Here is a 14,202-nt window from a genome sequence, read left to right on the forward strand (position 1 = left end):
GCAAAGAATAGATAAAAATAATTAACAAAGGTCTCTTTTGTATTTTTGATACACCAGCCAGTTTTGCCAGTTTTTATGTGTTTTATCTCAACTGATGCTACTGTTTTGTTTTGTAGTGGTTTTTAATTAAGACTGGATGTGGATGGTTTTTTAATTTGCTGAAATTATAAAGTTAAATGTATTTTCAGGACAACCCTATATACAACATGACAGCACTAAGGAACTTAGTAAATAATGTGAAACCAGCCAAGAAGAAAGATGGTCTTGTCATTATTGGTAAGGAAACAATAGTTTACTTTGTGTTTAATCTTATCAGATATTACGGCTAAGGTTTGAAATATCATCCTGTATAGATGTGACATCATTGACATAGACAAGCCTTACGGTCACTTAGAATGGTGCTATTTCAGTGGTGTCACTCACAAAATCGAGCCAATTGTGCAGTCTAACACAACTAGTTGCGAACAATCACGTTCTGGCGTTAGACTGCACGACTGGCTCGAATTTGTGTGTGTGACACCGCTGTACTGGCCCCATTCTTATTGTCCATATGGCCCAACCTTAGATATATTACAATTGATAACTTTATTTCAGACACATTATCCATATCATTGGTTATATATGTCAATGTGTGAAATACTATTCCACAGTTCCACACTCATGTTTGATCAAACTGTATCCGACCAAAAACATTTTCATGTTAAATGTTGCCAAGACGAGACTGCTTGCACTGTCAAAAAGCAATCAGATAATGTATAGCCAAACTTCTAACTGTACACGCCCTAACTCTACAAGCCCTAACTTCACAAACGCTACACCTTAGTCAAAATGTGTGGTTTGGCAACTTCCTTAATACAAGAACTATTGTATGGTATGACAGAAAAGTGAATAAATAATACGCCCATGTGACGGTAGCAAAAGATTAGTTTTGGTAAAACATTCTTTACAGATCATTGATGGTAGCATCGTATAGACGTGCTATACCGCGTGCTCCCGTGAGGGACAGAACATATGCAATGCGACAAGATTAAAAACATGTTTTAACATTCCTGACAACATACCAGAAACAACCTACTTACGTAATTTGGTCGGGTTATTTGTTGCCCACCATAACTAAAATTTACGGTGGGGAATAAAAAAAAACTGTAACAAGGACAAACAATAATAACACTTTCTCTGCTACTCCTACTGAAAGATACATAAGATTATCCCGTTCTGTCAGTTCCTTCCAATACTCATGCCCAATCCTGGCAATCCTAAATACATGTTACAGATGCACTCTCAGAGCTCCTGATCACAGATCTATTAATCCCAGACGTGAAACTTCGTACATTTGAGCAACATGCCTTGGGACATGTTGACGAGATGACCTCAGGAAATAAGCAAGCCCGCCGGAATATTCTCAAGCTTTGGTTTTATGAGGACCAACTTAAAGAGCTGTATGGAAGTAAGTTATTTCATTAGCAGGCCATCTTTCTGTCAATAGAAATAGCTAAGCATCACTTGCACCATCCCACTAACCCGGGGTTAACCAGTTAAACCATTAACCCGGTATCAAATTGTACTAGATAAAGATAAAGACAGTTTATTATTCAAGTAGGCATATTACAATGCGCTTATGAACGTCAAATAAAGCTACACCGGCTCTAACCCTACACCTCTGACCCGAGAAGATTTAATCCCCGTCAATTGGAGGAGGGTATCCCAATATGGACCGGCATGAAACTCGGCAGGACACATCTTTTTAAAACTTTACATCTTATAATTAACATGCATTAAATAAGAAACTACTGGTAACCATTGTAACTCCAACTTGAACCAGTTAACCCCGGGTTAGTGAGTAAATTGATTTACAATAAAGTGATGATTATGAGAAAATAAAACATAGGGGTGGTGGCCAAGTGGATCTGAATCCGGAGGTCGCGGGTTCAAATCCTAGCCCGTTTTTTGTACGGAATATCATTTTGATGTTTACTACTAGCTTTTCGGTGAAGGAAAACATCGTGAAGAAACCTGCATACATCCGTGAAGAAATTAAAGGTGTATGTGAAGTCTTCAACCCGCATTGGGCCAGCGTGGAGACTATAGCCAAAAACCCTCTCGCGCATGAGTGGAGGCTTGTGCTCAGCAATGGGACGTAAATAGGCTGAATTATTATTGTATGTCTTTCCCATCATGCAACAATGGTTTTATGGATCTTTGGTAGGCGTGCGCGGAGCCGAAGCCAACACGTTTTGACACTTTAATGATAATTTTAATTATTGCTTAAAATTTGCTTTTACTTGCCTAGGATACTTTACAATACAACCATATACAACAACCAACGCACTAATTAAAGAACAATATTCTGTGATTTTTTTATACCACGTCGGTGGCAAACAAGCATACGGCCCGCCTGATGGTAAGCAGTCACCGTACCTGTGGTCCTGTGGACGTCTGCAACTCCAGAGGTGTTGCGCGTTGCGAACCCTTTAAAAACCTGTACACTCCTTTTTGAAGAACCTCATACTGTAGACTCGGGAAAACCTCGGAAGGGAGCTCATTCCACCGGCCCTTCGCGGGAGGAAATTCCTCTTAAACCGCACAGTGCGCGACAATTTAGGTTCTAGGGTGTGAGGTTAAACACCCTGCCGACGGCGAGCGGTGCGGTAACATTCTTCAGAGCACAGCCCATTACTATAACTATAGCTGTCATATAGCCCATTATCATAACTGCCATATAGCATATATCAAAAGGGGTTAAATAGATAATAATATAAGTTTAATTTACGTATAAACTACCTAGCTTATTACAGGAGCCTCGTCTTTCAGAAAACCACTCTGTGGTTTGACAGAAGTATATTGTAAATAGTTATAAGACATGAAACGTGAATAAACGTTTATTTTTTATTCTGTAATATATCTTGTTTTCAGCGTATGTGGAAGCTTTAAATAAGTTCGCACACGATTCTGTGGACGCCAACAAGGAGAAAGCTGTCAGCTCCATGTCGTATTTGCTTATGCATCACCCTGAAAGAGAAAAGGTATGATTAACCCCACGGAACACAAATAACTAGGGAATCAACATAAGCCTAGATGCCCTAGATTACTATGATAACCAGACATAGGAATCCGTGGGGCAAAATTGTTTGACAAGTAGGGAGTTCCTGTATCGATAAACTCAACTATCGATGCTAGTTCTATATACTAATGATCACTCAAGGGTTTACTTGTAAAAATATGTTTATATTAAGAGTAAAAAAATAATTAAATAATAACTCGATGTACTCTTCTTCGTTTTTAAGACAAGACAATTTTATAATGATGTGCAGAATTTGCCTTAAGCATTTGTTCACAAACACTTGGAGTTTTTTCATTAGGTTTTTGCGGACAAACCAGGTTTCGCACCCGTACAGTAACACGGTCTTTACATTGGAATTGAAAATCCTCACTCTAGTTCTTCTCGTCAGGGTTGAGGAGTTCCACACAGGTTTAAGCTGTCTGAATGCGGGCTTTGTTTATTCGTGTTTCAATGTCAGCTTCCGTTCCTCCACTCTGGTCGACAATACTGCCCAGATAGCAAAAACTAGCCACTTGCACAAAGGGATGATTGGCTATACTATCTTATTTCCAAAGAGATTATGAGAGATATGAGATTCTGTTAAAACTAAATAAATGAATAACTCCGCCATTTGAAAAAATCCAAAAACTGAATCGACAAAAAAAAAACTATTTAACTATTGAACCTGCCTACTGCCTAGCACAGGACGGTTTTCTAACAGTATTAATTAAAGAGGGACCGATAGTCTATCTCGCGGGCGACAAACTGTCGCGCCATTCCTGTGCTAGCCCGGCTGCTCACAAAATTTCACGAAAGCGGTTGAGAATTGTAACCATTTTTGCCCAAGCTGAAAAGGAAACCTTCGCTAACGCTCGGTGAAATATGTGTTCCGTTCTACGTCCGAGAGAGCAAAGTCAGTTGCCGACAGATAGATGAAAATTTAAATCGTTTTTTTTAGATGCTGTTAACAAGTATTATCAATAAGCTCGGAGACCCGGCGCAGTCAGTGGCTTCGAAGGTCATCTACCATCTCTGCCAGCTCCTATACAACCATCCCAACATGAAGGCTGTTGTGTTGGCCGATATTGAGAAGATGCTTTTCAGGTAATTTTATAGTTTTTTTTTGATTAGCCACATTGAAAGGCGAATGTGTAAGTCATACTGAAGGGTTTTAAATATTTGTCGTAGAATGCAAAAAAATAGCCTCATCCAAGAGAAAAGTCATTGTGGATGACTATTTTGCATTTGGTCATACTTTGCAAGGTAAATATGTAGGTCATTAGCCTTTTCCAGGCATGGGTAGTACGATTTATCAACCACATATGCGCCAATAGAATTTCAACCTTAGTAATTCGATTTAAGGTACACATTAGATTGGACGTTCGGGAAATGTGACCTGTCTTCAAATGAATCTTTAAAGTTGATTTAATTGGAATATATTTGGATTTTTTGGGAAAACCGTGTATTGTGCGGTATGGAAACTGGGTAGTCCCGAAATTAAATGTCCCAATGTACTTAATTGGTAATTGGTATATGTGATTTATTTACTTAACAATATTAATAATTTTGTTGACATTTTTTCCTTCAAATAATCTTCAATTCTATATTAAATTTGGCCTGTTATGTACAACAGTTTAGTTTTAAGTTTTTGATTGTATACCATGTAAGCGTGTTGGTGAAATACTATAAGCTTAAATGTGGGAAATAATGAAATAAAATTATTCGTAGGTTTTTAATGTTTCATCATATTTATAGTTCGTGTCATTCAAGATGACGCGCAAATTTCCAATTCAACCTTTAATAAGATGACTATACGAGTCAAAGGCACCCGTCTTCGCGTTTGACACGATATATATAGGTACTAGTGTTGGTTAAGACTCGAGTCCTTTGAGTCCTCTGCTTTAAGACTCGACTCAGTTTTTCACACTCTAGTCATTAAGATGAAACTCTAGTTCTTTTCAACTTATTAGAGACTCGAGTCTTTTGTAGAGACTCGAGTCCTTTTCGGGGAACTTGTATTTTTTTACAAATAACTTCGATGCGTTGTCTTTATGTAAAATTCATGGATGTACATCACATAAATCATACAATAACGCCTATTTACTTTACTGTTGTTTAGGTAAAACCTATAAAATTGTTGACTGAGTCTTTGTCCGGAGACTCGAGTCCTTTTGAGTTGCGCTAAAAAAGACTCAATAAAGAACTCGACTCGGGACTCATTGTCAGAAGTTTTTTAAGCTCTGAGTCTCGTAAAAACATGTCGAGTTCTTTAATTTAGACTCAAAAGACTCGAGTTGCTACCAACACTAATAGGTACTATTCTTTTTAGAACGAACATATCTCCGAGGGCGCAGTACTACGGCGTTTGTTTCCTGAATCAGTTCTTCTTGGGCAAGGATGATGCGAGGATAGCGGAGAATCTTATCAGGATATATTTCTCGTTCTTCAAGGCTTCAATCAAAAAGGTTATTTATTTTATAATTCATAAATGTTACTTTTTTTTTGTATTATCTTAAATTTAATATCATACTCGTAGTTCAATTTGATTGTGACGTATAAAATACGAACTAATATTGATTTAGGTTTTAACAACTGCTCTGAGAGTGGTTTTAACAACTGTTCTTGATCGCTTGTTTGGTTGAAAAATTAAAAAAAATTGTACAGTGATCGTTCTTAAAGACTAAGAATTGAAATTGAAAGAAAAATGGTTTCAAATGATGTGTATCAGTACTAAGGAAAACTGCCTCTTTTCCAATAAGGTCAATACGCCTGCGGCTCCTGATTGGGCCTGAATTAATGCTAGTATTACGCAGAAACGGCTTTAAAGCTAAGGAATAAATTAAAAGTAGAAAAATTCACTGTCTCTGGCGAGGCTAGAATTCGCGACTCTGGATCACTACCCAACTAGCAAAGTGATCCTACAATTCAATATTATTAGTAATTATCTACTAATAACGTTCTTATAAAAGCATTATTGTAGAGTATTTTACTTATAATAGCATGCGATAAGCTGTCACATACTCAAGAGCATTCATTTTTATATATTAGTGCTATAGTTTGCTAAAAGATAAGCGCACAAAACAGTTACAAGATACTGTTACTAATAGTAGCATTTCATAAGCGTAAATACTCTCAAGATCGTTTGTTTTTATTTCACATTCCTGTAGTTTGCTACAAGAGAAGCGCACAAAACAGTTACAAGATACTGTTACTAATAGTAGCATTTTACAAGCGCAAATACTCTCAAGATCATTTGTTTTTATTTCACACTCCTGTAGTTTGCTACAAGACAAGCGCACAAAACAGTTACAAGATATTGTTACTAATAGTAGCATTTCACAAGCGTAAATACTCTCAAGATCATTTGTTTTTATATCACAGTATTCTAGTTTCTTACAAGATTATCGTTATAAGGCTCTATTAAGTATAAGTATCCTATAATAGTATGCAGAAAGATCAAATAGTCTTAAATAATATTTGATCCTATAGTAGTATTCTGTAAAACCACAAGATATAATAATACACTAAGCTGGGATTATTATAAGTTTGCTTCGTTAATAGACTTATTCAATATTCTTTTAAATGTATTTGTACTTTATTAGAGCGATATTAGATTAAACAACCATGTATGATACTCGATCAATCACTTTACAAGTAAACGTTTGTCATTGTGTTCTGATTCAATTCTGTGCTAAAACAGGTGATGTAAACGAGGGTTCCGTAATGAAATTATTTTTGGTTTTTTAAAGGAAAAAGTTTGAGAAGTTTTAGAAGAATGCGACTACAATTTAAAAAAATACTGAGTAGGTATGAAAATTTTTTTGTAATGACCATGGATGTCTAAAAAACTGGGCAATCTTGATTCATGGAATCGTTTCATATAGGAAATGTGGTATCATACACTCGTTGCGATTTAACAAAGACATATTTACTTTAAAAAGCAGTTAACATTTAAAAATGCCACCTACGCAAAAATAACTAAAATGATAAAATATAATTAAATTAATGTTGTTAGGATTTATAGATTGTAGTAGGTACGGTACGAGGAGATTTCGCGAGGAACCCTAATATATTTTAATATGGAGGCGATTTATCTGGATTGAAACTGCTATAAGTGCAAATGTACCTATAATTGTCCCATAACACACTCGATGCAGAGTATTTCATAAACATGGCGGATATTCGTAATAATTGTATGAATATTATTTTAATAATAAATATTCTATGAGCTATTTTTCGAAGCGCATTGAGAAATTAAACACATTTTGGTAGACATTTACAATAAAAATGACTTCCCCGGTGAGTTTACACACCATGTACACAATATTTTACCATGCTTATGTATGTTCTAAAGTGAAACAAATTATGATAGTTTCATTAATAAGCCATATGAACTTTCCTAAGTTTGGTTTTTAAGTAATTGTTTATCACAAAACAACTGCACGAACGGAGAGAAGTGTAAGTATGAAATGTACTTATAACTAATAACTAAGAACATTATTAGTGCATTATATATACAAGATTGTTTTATAACATACTTATGTCAGTTATTAATAAGAGTATTTATGTTTAAATAGGTATAGCCTCAGAACATTATAGGAGTAATTGCGCTTCTGTAAGTGTATTATAAGGCTTAGTAACATTCTGCAAGTTGATTATAAGATCATTATAAGCAAGGAATGCTCCTATAACTGCGCCCAAATCCAGGTTTGTAGCAAAGCACAGGTATCTTATAAGTACAAAAGAAGTACTCTCGAAGAATACTATAAGCACCTATTTTGCTAGTTGGGTAGCTCATCGCTCTGCCAACTGAGCCACCGAGACTTCACCCGAGGACAGCGAATTTATTTTTGTCCGCTTTTAATCTATTCCTTACATTTCCTATTATGTATTTTCAAGACATCCAAAATATTAACACTTACAGGACTTAGACCACTCAAATTAACATGACTCTGCCATCCCTAAAACTGATGAATTGTTCTGCAGTTGGCTATTCTCCTCAAAAAAATTGTCTCCCGTACCCGTAATTTCGTTCGCGTAGAAATAAGGTTTTTTTTAAATATATTTTTCTTATTTCCAGGGCGACATTGACTCCCGCCTAATGTCGGCCATTTTAACCGGCGTGAAGCGCGCCTACCCGTTTGCTGACAAAGCACGACTAGCTGATACTCCCGCGCACATAGACGCTATACACAAACTGGTGCACATGGCTACGGTCAACATTGCTATACACGCGTTGGCCCTGCTGTTTCATATTAGTGATGCTTCTAAAGGGACTTCTGACAGGTAACAACATTACCATCCCTCATTATCATTACCATCCTCCATCATAATTACTTTCCACCATCGTTTCTACGTCATTGCTAAAACTATCATCGATTGGCGGCTTCCATGGTCCAGGGCGACATCGACTTCAGCCTAATGACAGCCATTTTAACCGGCGTGAAACGCGAGTTAAGGTGGAGCAACCAATACAATTAACCTTTGTCAGCACTACCCCTAATTAGGTCTTGACGTCAATGCTTACTTGTCAATACTTTATTATAAATAGCTGTTAAGAATTAGATTTAACTTAATATTGTATTAATTATTATCTTGGACGTTACTCTGTTCGATTAAATAAATTATTTTTAATAATAAATCCAGTCTCTCCATCTTAATTGGCGCTGAGGACAGGATTCCCGTCGTATCCTGACACGTTCAGAAAGCCGATAAAATCTCGCGACTGTACCGTGCCGGACAACGTACGTTTCTACGTTTAAACGGGAATTCGAACAAATAAATTTATTAAGAGGAAGCTGAGTCAAGTTCCTGTGAAGCTGAGCAGTCGAGCAGCGACAGACCTGGACTGGACCCGAGAACAAGTATTTTCAAGATCTACAATATTCCGGAAGGACATGGAAGCTGCGGGACTGTGAGTACACCTTTTCACCATTCCCTCGCTTACTTCCGTTATCTACCAGTAATATTTATACGTACCTTTACGGATTAGACATTGCCTTAATCGTATAGTATAAATAGTAAGGCTAATTGAGAATAAAATTCTTTTCAAATAGCGTGTAGCAGTAAGTAAACACTAGAATATTAGTTAATTTCGAGGTTTTATTTTTCTTTACTCTCACTTCCCTTTAATTCACTTTGCAATAATAATGGAGAACGTTAATAGGGTACCTGCAGAAATAATTCAAGTAATCCCAGTATTCGATGGAGAAACTAGAGCATTACCATTATTTCTTAAAAAATGTGAATATGTTTTACAATCTTTCCCGGGAGGTGTCGCACAAAACTTATATTTGCTTCACATTATAACCAGTAGACTTTCTGGGAATGCCGCTAATTTAATAGGAGAAAGGGCATCCATACATACATGGCAAGAGTTAAAACAGCTTTTAAGCCAACATTTTGGTGACCCTAGGTCCGAGGAATGTTTGGCAATGGAATTAGAATCACTAAAACGTAATAAAAACGAAAGTTATTTGGATTTTTGCCACAAAGTCCAACAATTAAGAAGTAGTTTGTTTGCAAAAATAAGTGAGACAATAGAAGACGCAAATTTACGAGCAGCTAAACACCATATCTATAATAACACTTCACTGAATGTTTTTCTTTTTAATTTGCCAGCTTATTTAGTTAGGCTAGTGCGTTTGCGAAATGTCACAACTTTGGAGGATGCTTTAAAAATCGTTTTAGAAGAACAAAACTTTCAAACTATATACGACACTAGGAATCCGAGGATGAATTCAAACCGAAACCAGATTAATAGCAACACTCCAAAATTTGACAATACGCAAAGGCAATTAAACACACCTGTACTTAATAGGACATTTGGTTCAACCAGTACATTCACGCCATATAGCACCAATGTTTCAAACGGCCAAAATAATTCATTCCAATATAGAAATAATCGTCAACAAACTTCATATTCTAATAATAGATTTAGCGACAGTAATCCACAACACGTGCCCCGCGTAAGTAGGTCACCGCCAATGCAGGCGCCGGCGCAGATGTCCCGTCAGCAATCTGCTACGGACAATAGGTATCGTACAGGCTATGATGCACAACAACCGGTAGCATCGGGTTCAAATACCGATGTCACTATGCGAACAGTTAATTCGAAGCGTGTTAATTACACAGAGAATAATTACGATTCTCAACAGTATAATGACGGTCAAAATTCTGTCTCGTACTGCGAACCAGTAGAAAATTTTTACGTGGTAGCCTCAATTGTAGGGAGAAAGTAATTTTAAACTATAATAAGCATAAAAATCTGCCATACATTCATATACCAGAGCTAGATGCCGTTTTGATGATAGATACGGGCAGTACTCGATCATTTTTAAGTTCACAAATAGCTAACAAATATTACGCAAACCCAAAACTCACCATTTCAAGAAGTCTTTATGTATTTACTTTATATCGATAGTAAATACTATCTTACAATAGTAGACGCGTTTAGTAAATTAGGACAGGCTATTAATATACCAAATCGTAGCACACCAGAGGTAGTACAAGCGCTTATCAAATATTTTAGTATGTACGGACTTGTTAAGAAAATCAATTGTGATTCAGGTACCGAGTTTAATAACGAACTTATAAAAGAGCTGCTAAAACTTTATAAAATCGAGCTACACATAGGTACTCCAAATAGCCCCAGCTCAATGGCAGTGGTCGAACGATTTCACTCGACAGTTATCGAAATCTATCGTCTAGCTAAATATGAAAGAAGTGATTCAGATGCCGCTTCCGTAATGACCTATGCAATCATGGCATACAATAACTCCATCCATTCGGCTACTGGTTTTACACCCTTCGAAATGGTCTTTGGTAATACGGATTCGAATAATGTATTCGATATCGATAGAGAACGAAATCTCACGCAAAAACTCTTACAGGACCATAGGAAGAGGTTAAAGGTTTTATACGAATACGTGGCGGAAAAACTTCATAAAGATAAAGTTAAAGTTAGGGAAAAGAGGGGAGGTGAAGAACTACCGAAAATCAAAGAAGGTGATGATATTTTCATGAAAAATACTAGGACTAGAAAGGCAAAAGATTTACCTCGCTTCGAAAAGGCTAAGGTAATAGGTGAACCAAGTAGAAATATTATTCCAGTTCAATTAAAACAAAGGAAAACTAAGGTAGCTATTAAGAATGTTAAACGTCCTCCACAGGTTAAGCATCGCAATCCTGACACTGATCGGCTCGACCTACAGCCTGGAACTTCAAAGCCTGAAAACAAATCCGGGAATAGCACCGATCAAACTGGGCACAGCCGTGATGAGATTAATTCATGGACTATTTTTAAGACATTAGACTTAGAATTACTTATAAATGAAGTAGATGTTAACTTTCAACAGTATAGTAAATTAAACATAACTATTTCAAGCAACATAGAATATAAAAATCAATTAGGTAATATGTGTAAACAAATAGAATCATTTGAATCTAAAATAAGACATAGGATTAATCAGATTTTACCTTTTTCTAGATCTAAACGAGCATTATTTAGTCCTTTAGGTTCAGTAATTAAGTCAATTTCAGGAAATCTAGATGAAACAGACGCAATACGCTATGACCTCGAGATAAGGCAACTTAAAAATGCAGAACATTCAGTAGAACGTAAAGTATCTTTGATGGTGAATAGCCTAGATAAATTTGCCAATCTTGTAGAAATTACAAATTCAAACATTAATATATTAAGTAATAAAACTATTGAATTAGAGTCATTGTTAGAAAGAGAATCCAAAAGAGATATCACCTTGTCACTTATGAATAACTTGTTTCAAATATCCAACAACTTTCACATTATATACGATTTTATTCAAGAAACAGAGACAGCAATAGCTTTCAGCAAATTACATGTCCTACATCAGTCTATAATAAATTCTACAGAACTTATTCACATCCTTTCAGAAATAACGAAACATGCTCACTTAATTTACCCAGTAGATAGAATACACTTAATTAAAATAGAACGTAACATTATTCTTAAATCCTATATAGTTAGTAATAAATTAGTTTTTGTATTAGAAATTCCATTGATAGAACCAAGTACGTATAATTATTACAAGGTAATCCCTATCCCTATTCATAATCATAAAACCCTAAAAACGACCACAATTATCCCCAAACACCCCTACCTAGTGGTGAACAGGTTGAAATACAGGCCCGTAGCAAACCCATGTGAAGAGATCGAGGACAACAAGTTCCTGTGTTCGAGTGATGACCTCGTACCCTACGCCACTGAGACCTGCATAGAACAAATTATGATGCTGAAGGAGAACTACACGAAATGCCACCAGAACGTCATACAAATAGAAAAGGAAAAAATCCAAAGGATCACCGAAAACTACTGGCTGATATATACCGAAAATAACCTAATAGTTACAGAATACTGCAACGAAGAAGTTAACAAACATACCATACAAGGAACCTTCTTTCTACAACCGAAGAAACAATGCAGAACAGAAGTAGGAGACATATTCATTCCAACACCCACAAACACCTCAATGAACGACCTGCAAACGCCGTTCGTACCATTACCAGAATTACGACAGCCCATTAGAGAAGAAGAAAGACGACTAGACTTACAAAATGTGGACTTCAGCGACATCAGGGACGTCATCAACAGTGCCAAGTTCAGCGTGAGCGAAAGCAACACGGACGACTTCATTTACGTGGTGAATAATATTAGTGTCTGGACCATTTTACTATATGTTGTCATTCTTTTAATCATTGTTTTTACTTTATATAAATTTAAACCTTATACAAAGTGTATAGGACGAAATTCTCTGAACCCAACCGTGTTGTCTTCAGATAATTTCTCTCTTGAGGAGGGAGGAGTTAAGGTGGAGCAACCAATACAATTAACCTTTGTCAGCACTACCCCTAATTAGGTCTTGACGTCAATGCTTACTTGTCAATACTTTATTATTCAATTCAATTCAATTCAATATTTTTAATTCGAATAATACAATCCATATTAGTGTTAGTACATAGCACAGCAAAACTTATAAATCAATGTTAGTGACACCTATAACAACAAACAAAAATAAAAATAATAATAAACATTAATTAAAAGCGGCGCGGTGCGGCGAGCGGCGGCGCGTGCAGCCGTACCCAGCGCGCGAACAAAGGCGAGTCCCAGCGCTGCGCCAGCACGCTTAGAATACTGTTTGGGCTACTGCGAAGACGGTTTAGTAATACAAAAAAAAATACAAATACAAAATTCTTTATTCAACAAAAACACGTAATGATTATAAATAGCTGTTAAGAATTAGATTTAAGTTAATATTGTATTAATTATTATCTTGGACGTTACTCTGTTCGATTAAATAAATTATTTTTAATAATAAATCCAGTCTCTCCATCTTAATTCGCGCCTACCCGTTGGCTGAAAAAGCACGACTAGCCGAAACTCCCGCGCACATAGACGCTATACACAAACTGGTGCACATGGCTACGGTCAACATTGCTATACACGCGTTGGCCCTGCTGTTCATATTAGTGATACTTCTAAAGGGACTTTTGACAGGTAAAAGCATCATCATTACCATCCCTCATTATCATTACCATCCTCCATCATAATTACTTTCCTCCATTGTTTCTACGTCATTGTCAAAACAATCATCTATTGTTGACTTCCATGGTCCAGGGCGACATCGACTCCCGCCTAATGTCAGCCATATTAACCGGCGTGAAGCGTGCCTACCCATAATCCCCGTTCGCTGAGAAAGCACGACTTTATTTATTTATTTTATTTATTCACCAACTTACATTAACAGTTAAACCAGACATGCAAGTTATGGGTTACATCTAAACTTAAAACTAATTAGACTAAGCCTACGACTAGTCGAAACTCCCGCGCACATTGACGTTTTACACAAACTGGTGCACTGGTCTACATTGCTATACACGCGCTGGTTTTACTTTTTCGCATAAGAGATGCTTCTAAAGGAACCGCTGATAGGTAAAAACATTGTCATCATTGCCATCTTCTATCATAGTTACCATCCCCAATGATTATTTCCATTCCCATTACAATCGCCCGTCAATAATTGTAATTTGGATTTTTTTTTAATTACTCTTTGTACGTTTTTTATCAGTTATAAGTACTTCAGTAAAAAATATGCCTTTCAAATTTTATTTTTGGGTTAATTATA

The 14,202-nt window shown here is 36.4% G+C and overlaps 1 protein-coding gene across 1 annotated transcript in view; it reads left to right on the top strand.

The window, feature by feature from the left end:
* The window catches only part of LOC133531017 (CCAAT/enhancer-binding protein zeta), a 29,447-nt gene that overhangs the window by 1,487 nt on the left and 13,758 nt on the right, over positions 1-14,202 (top strand). The window contains 6 exon segments of the mRNA XM_061869093.1: positions 189-276; positions 1,274-1,447; positions 2,914-3,023; positions 3,999-4,144; positions 5,370-5,505; positions 8,121-8,326. Of these exon segments, the coding sequence (XP_061725077.1) occupies positions 189-276; positions 1,274-1,447; positions 2,914-3,023; positions 3,999-4,144; positions 5,370-5,505; positions 8,121-8,326 (860 nt within the window).

Source organism: Cydia pomonella, chromosome 24, assembly GCF_033807575.1.
Source record: "Cydia pomonella isolate Wapato2018A chromosome 24, ilCydPomo1, whole genome shotgun sequence".
Taxonomy (NCBI): Eukaryota; Metazoa; Arthropoda; class Insecta; order Lepidoptera; family Tortricidae; genus Cydia; species Cydia pomonella.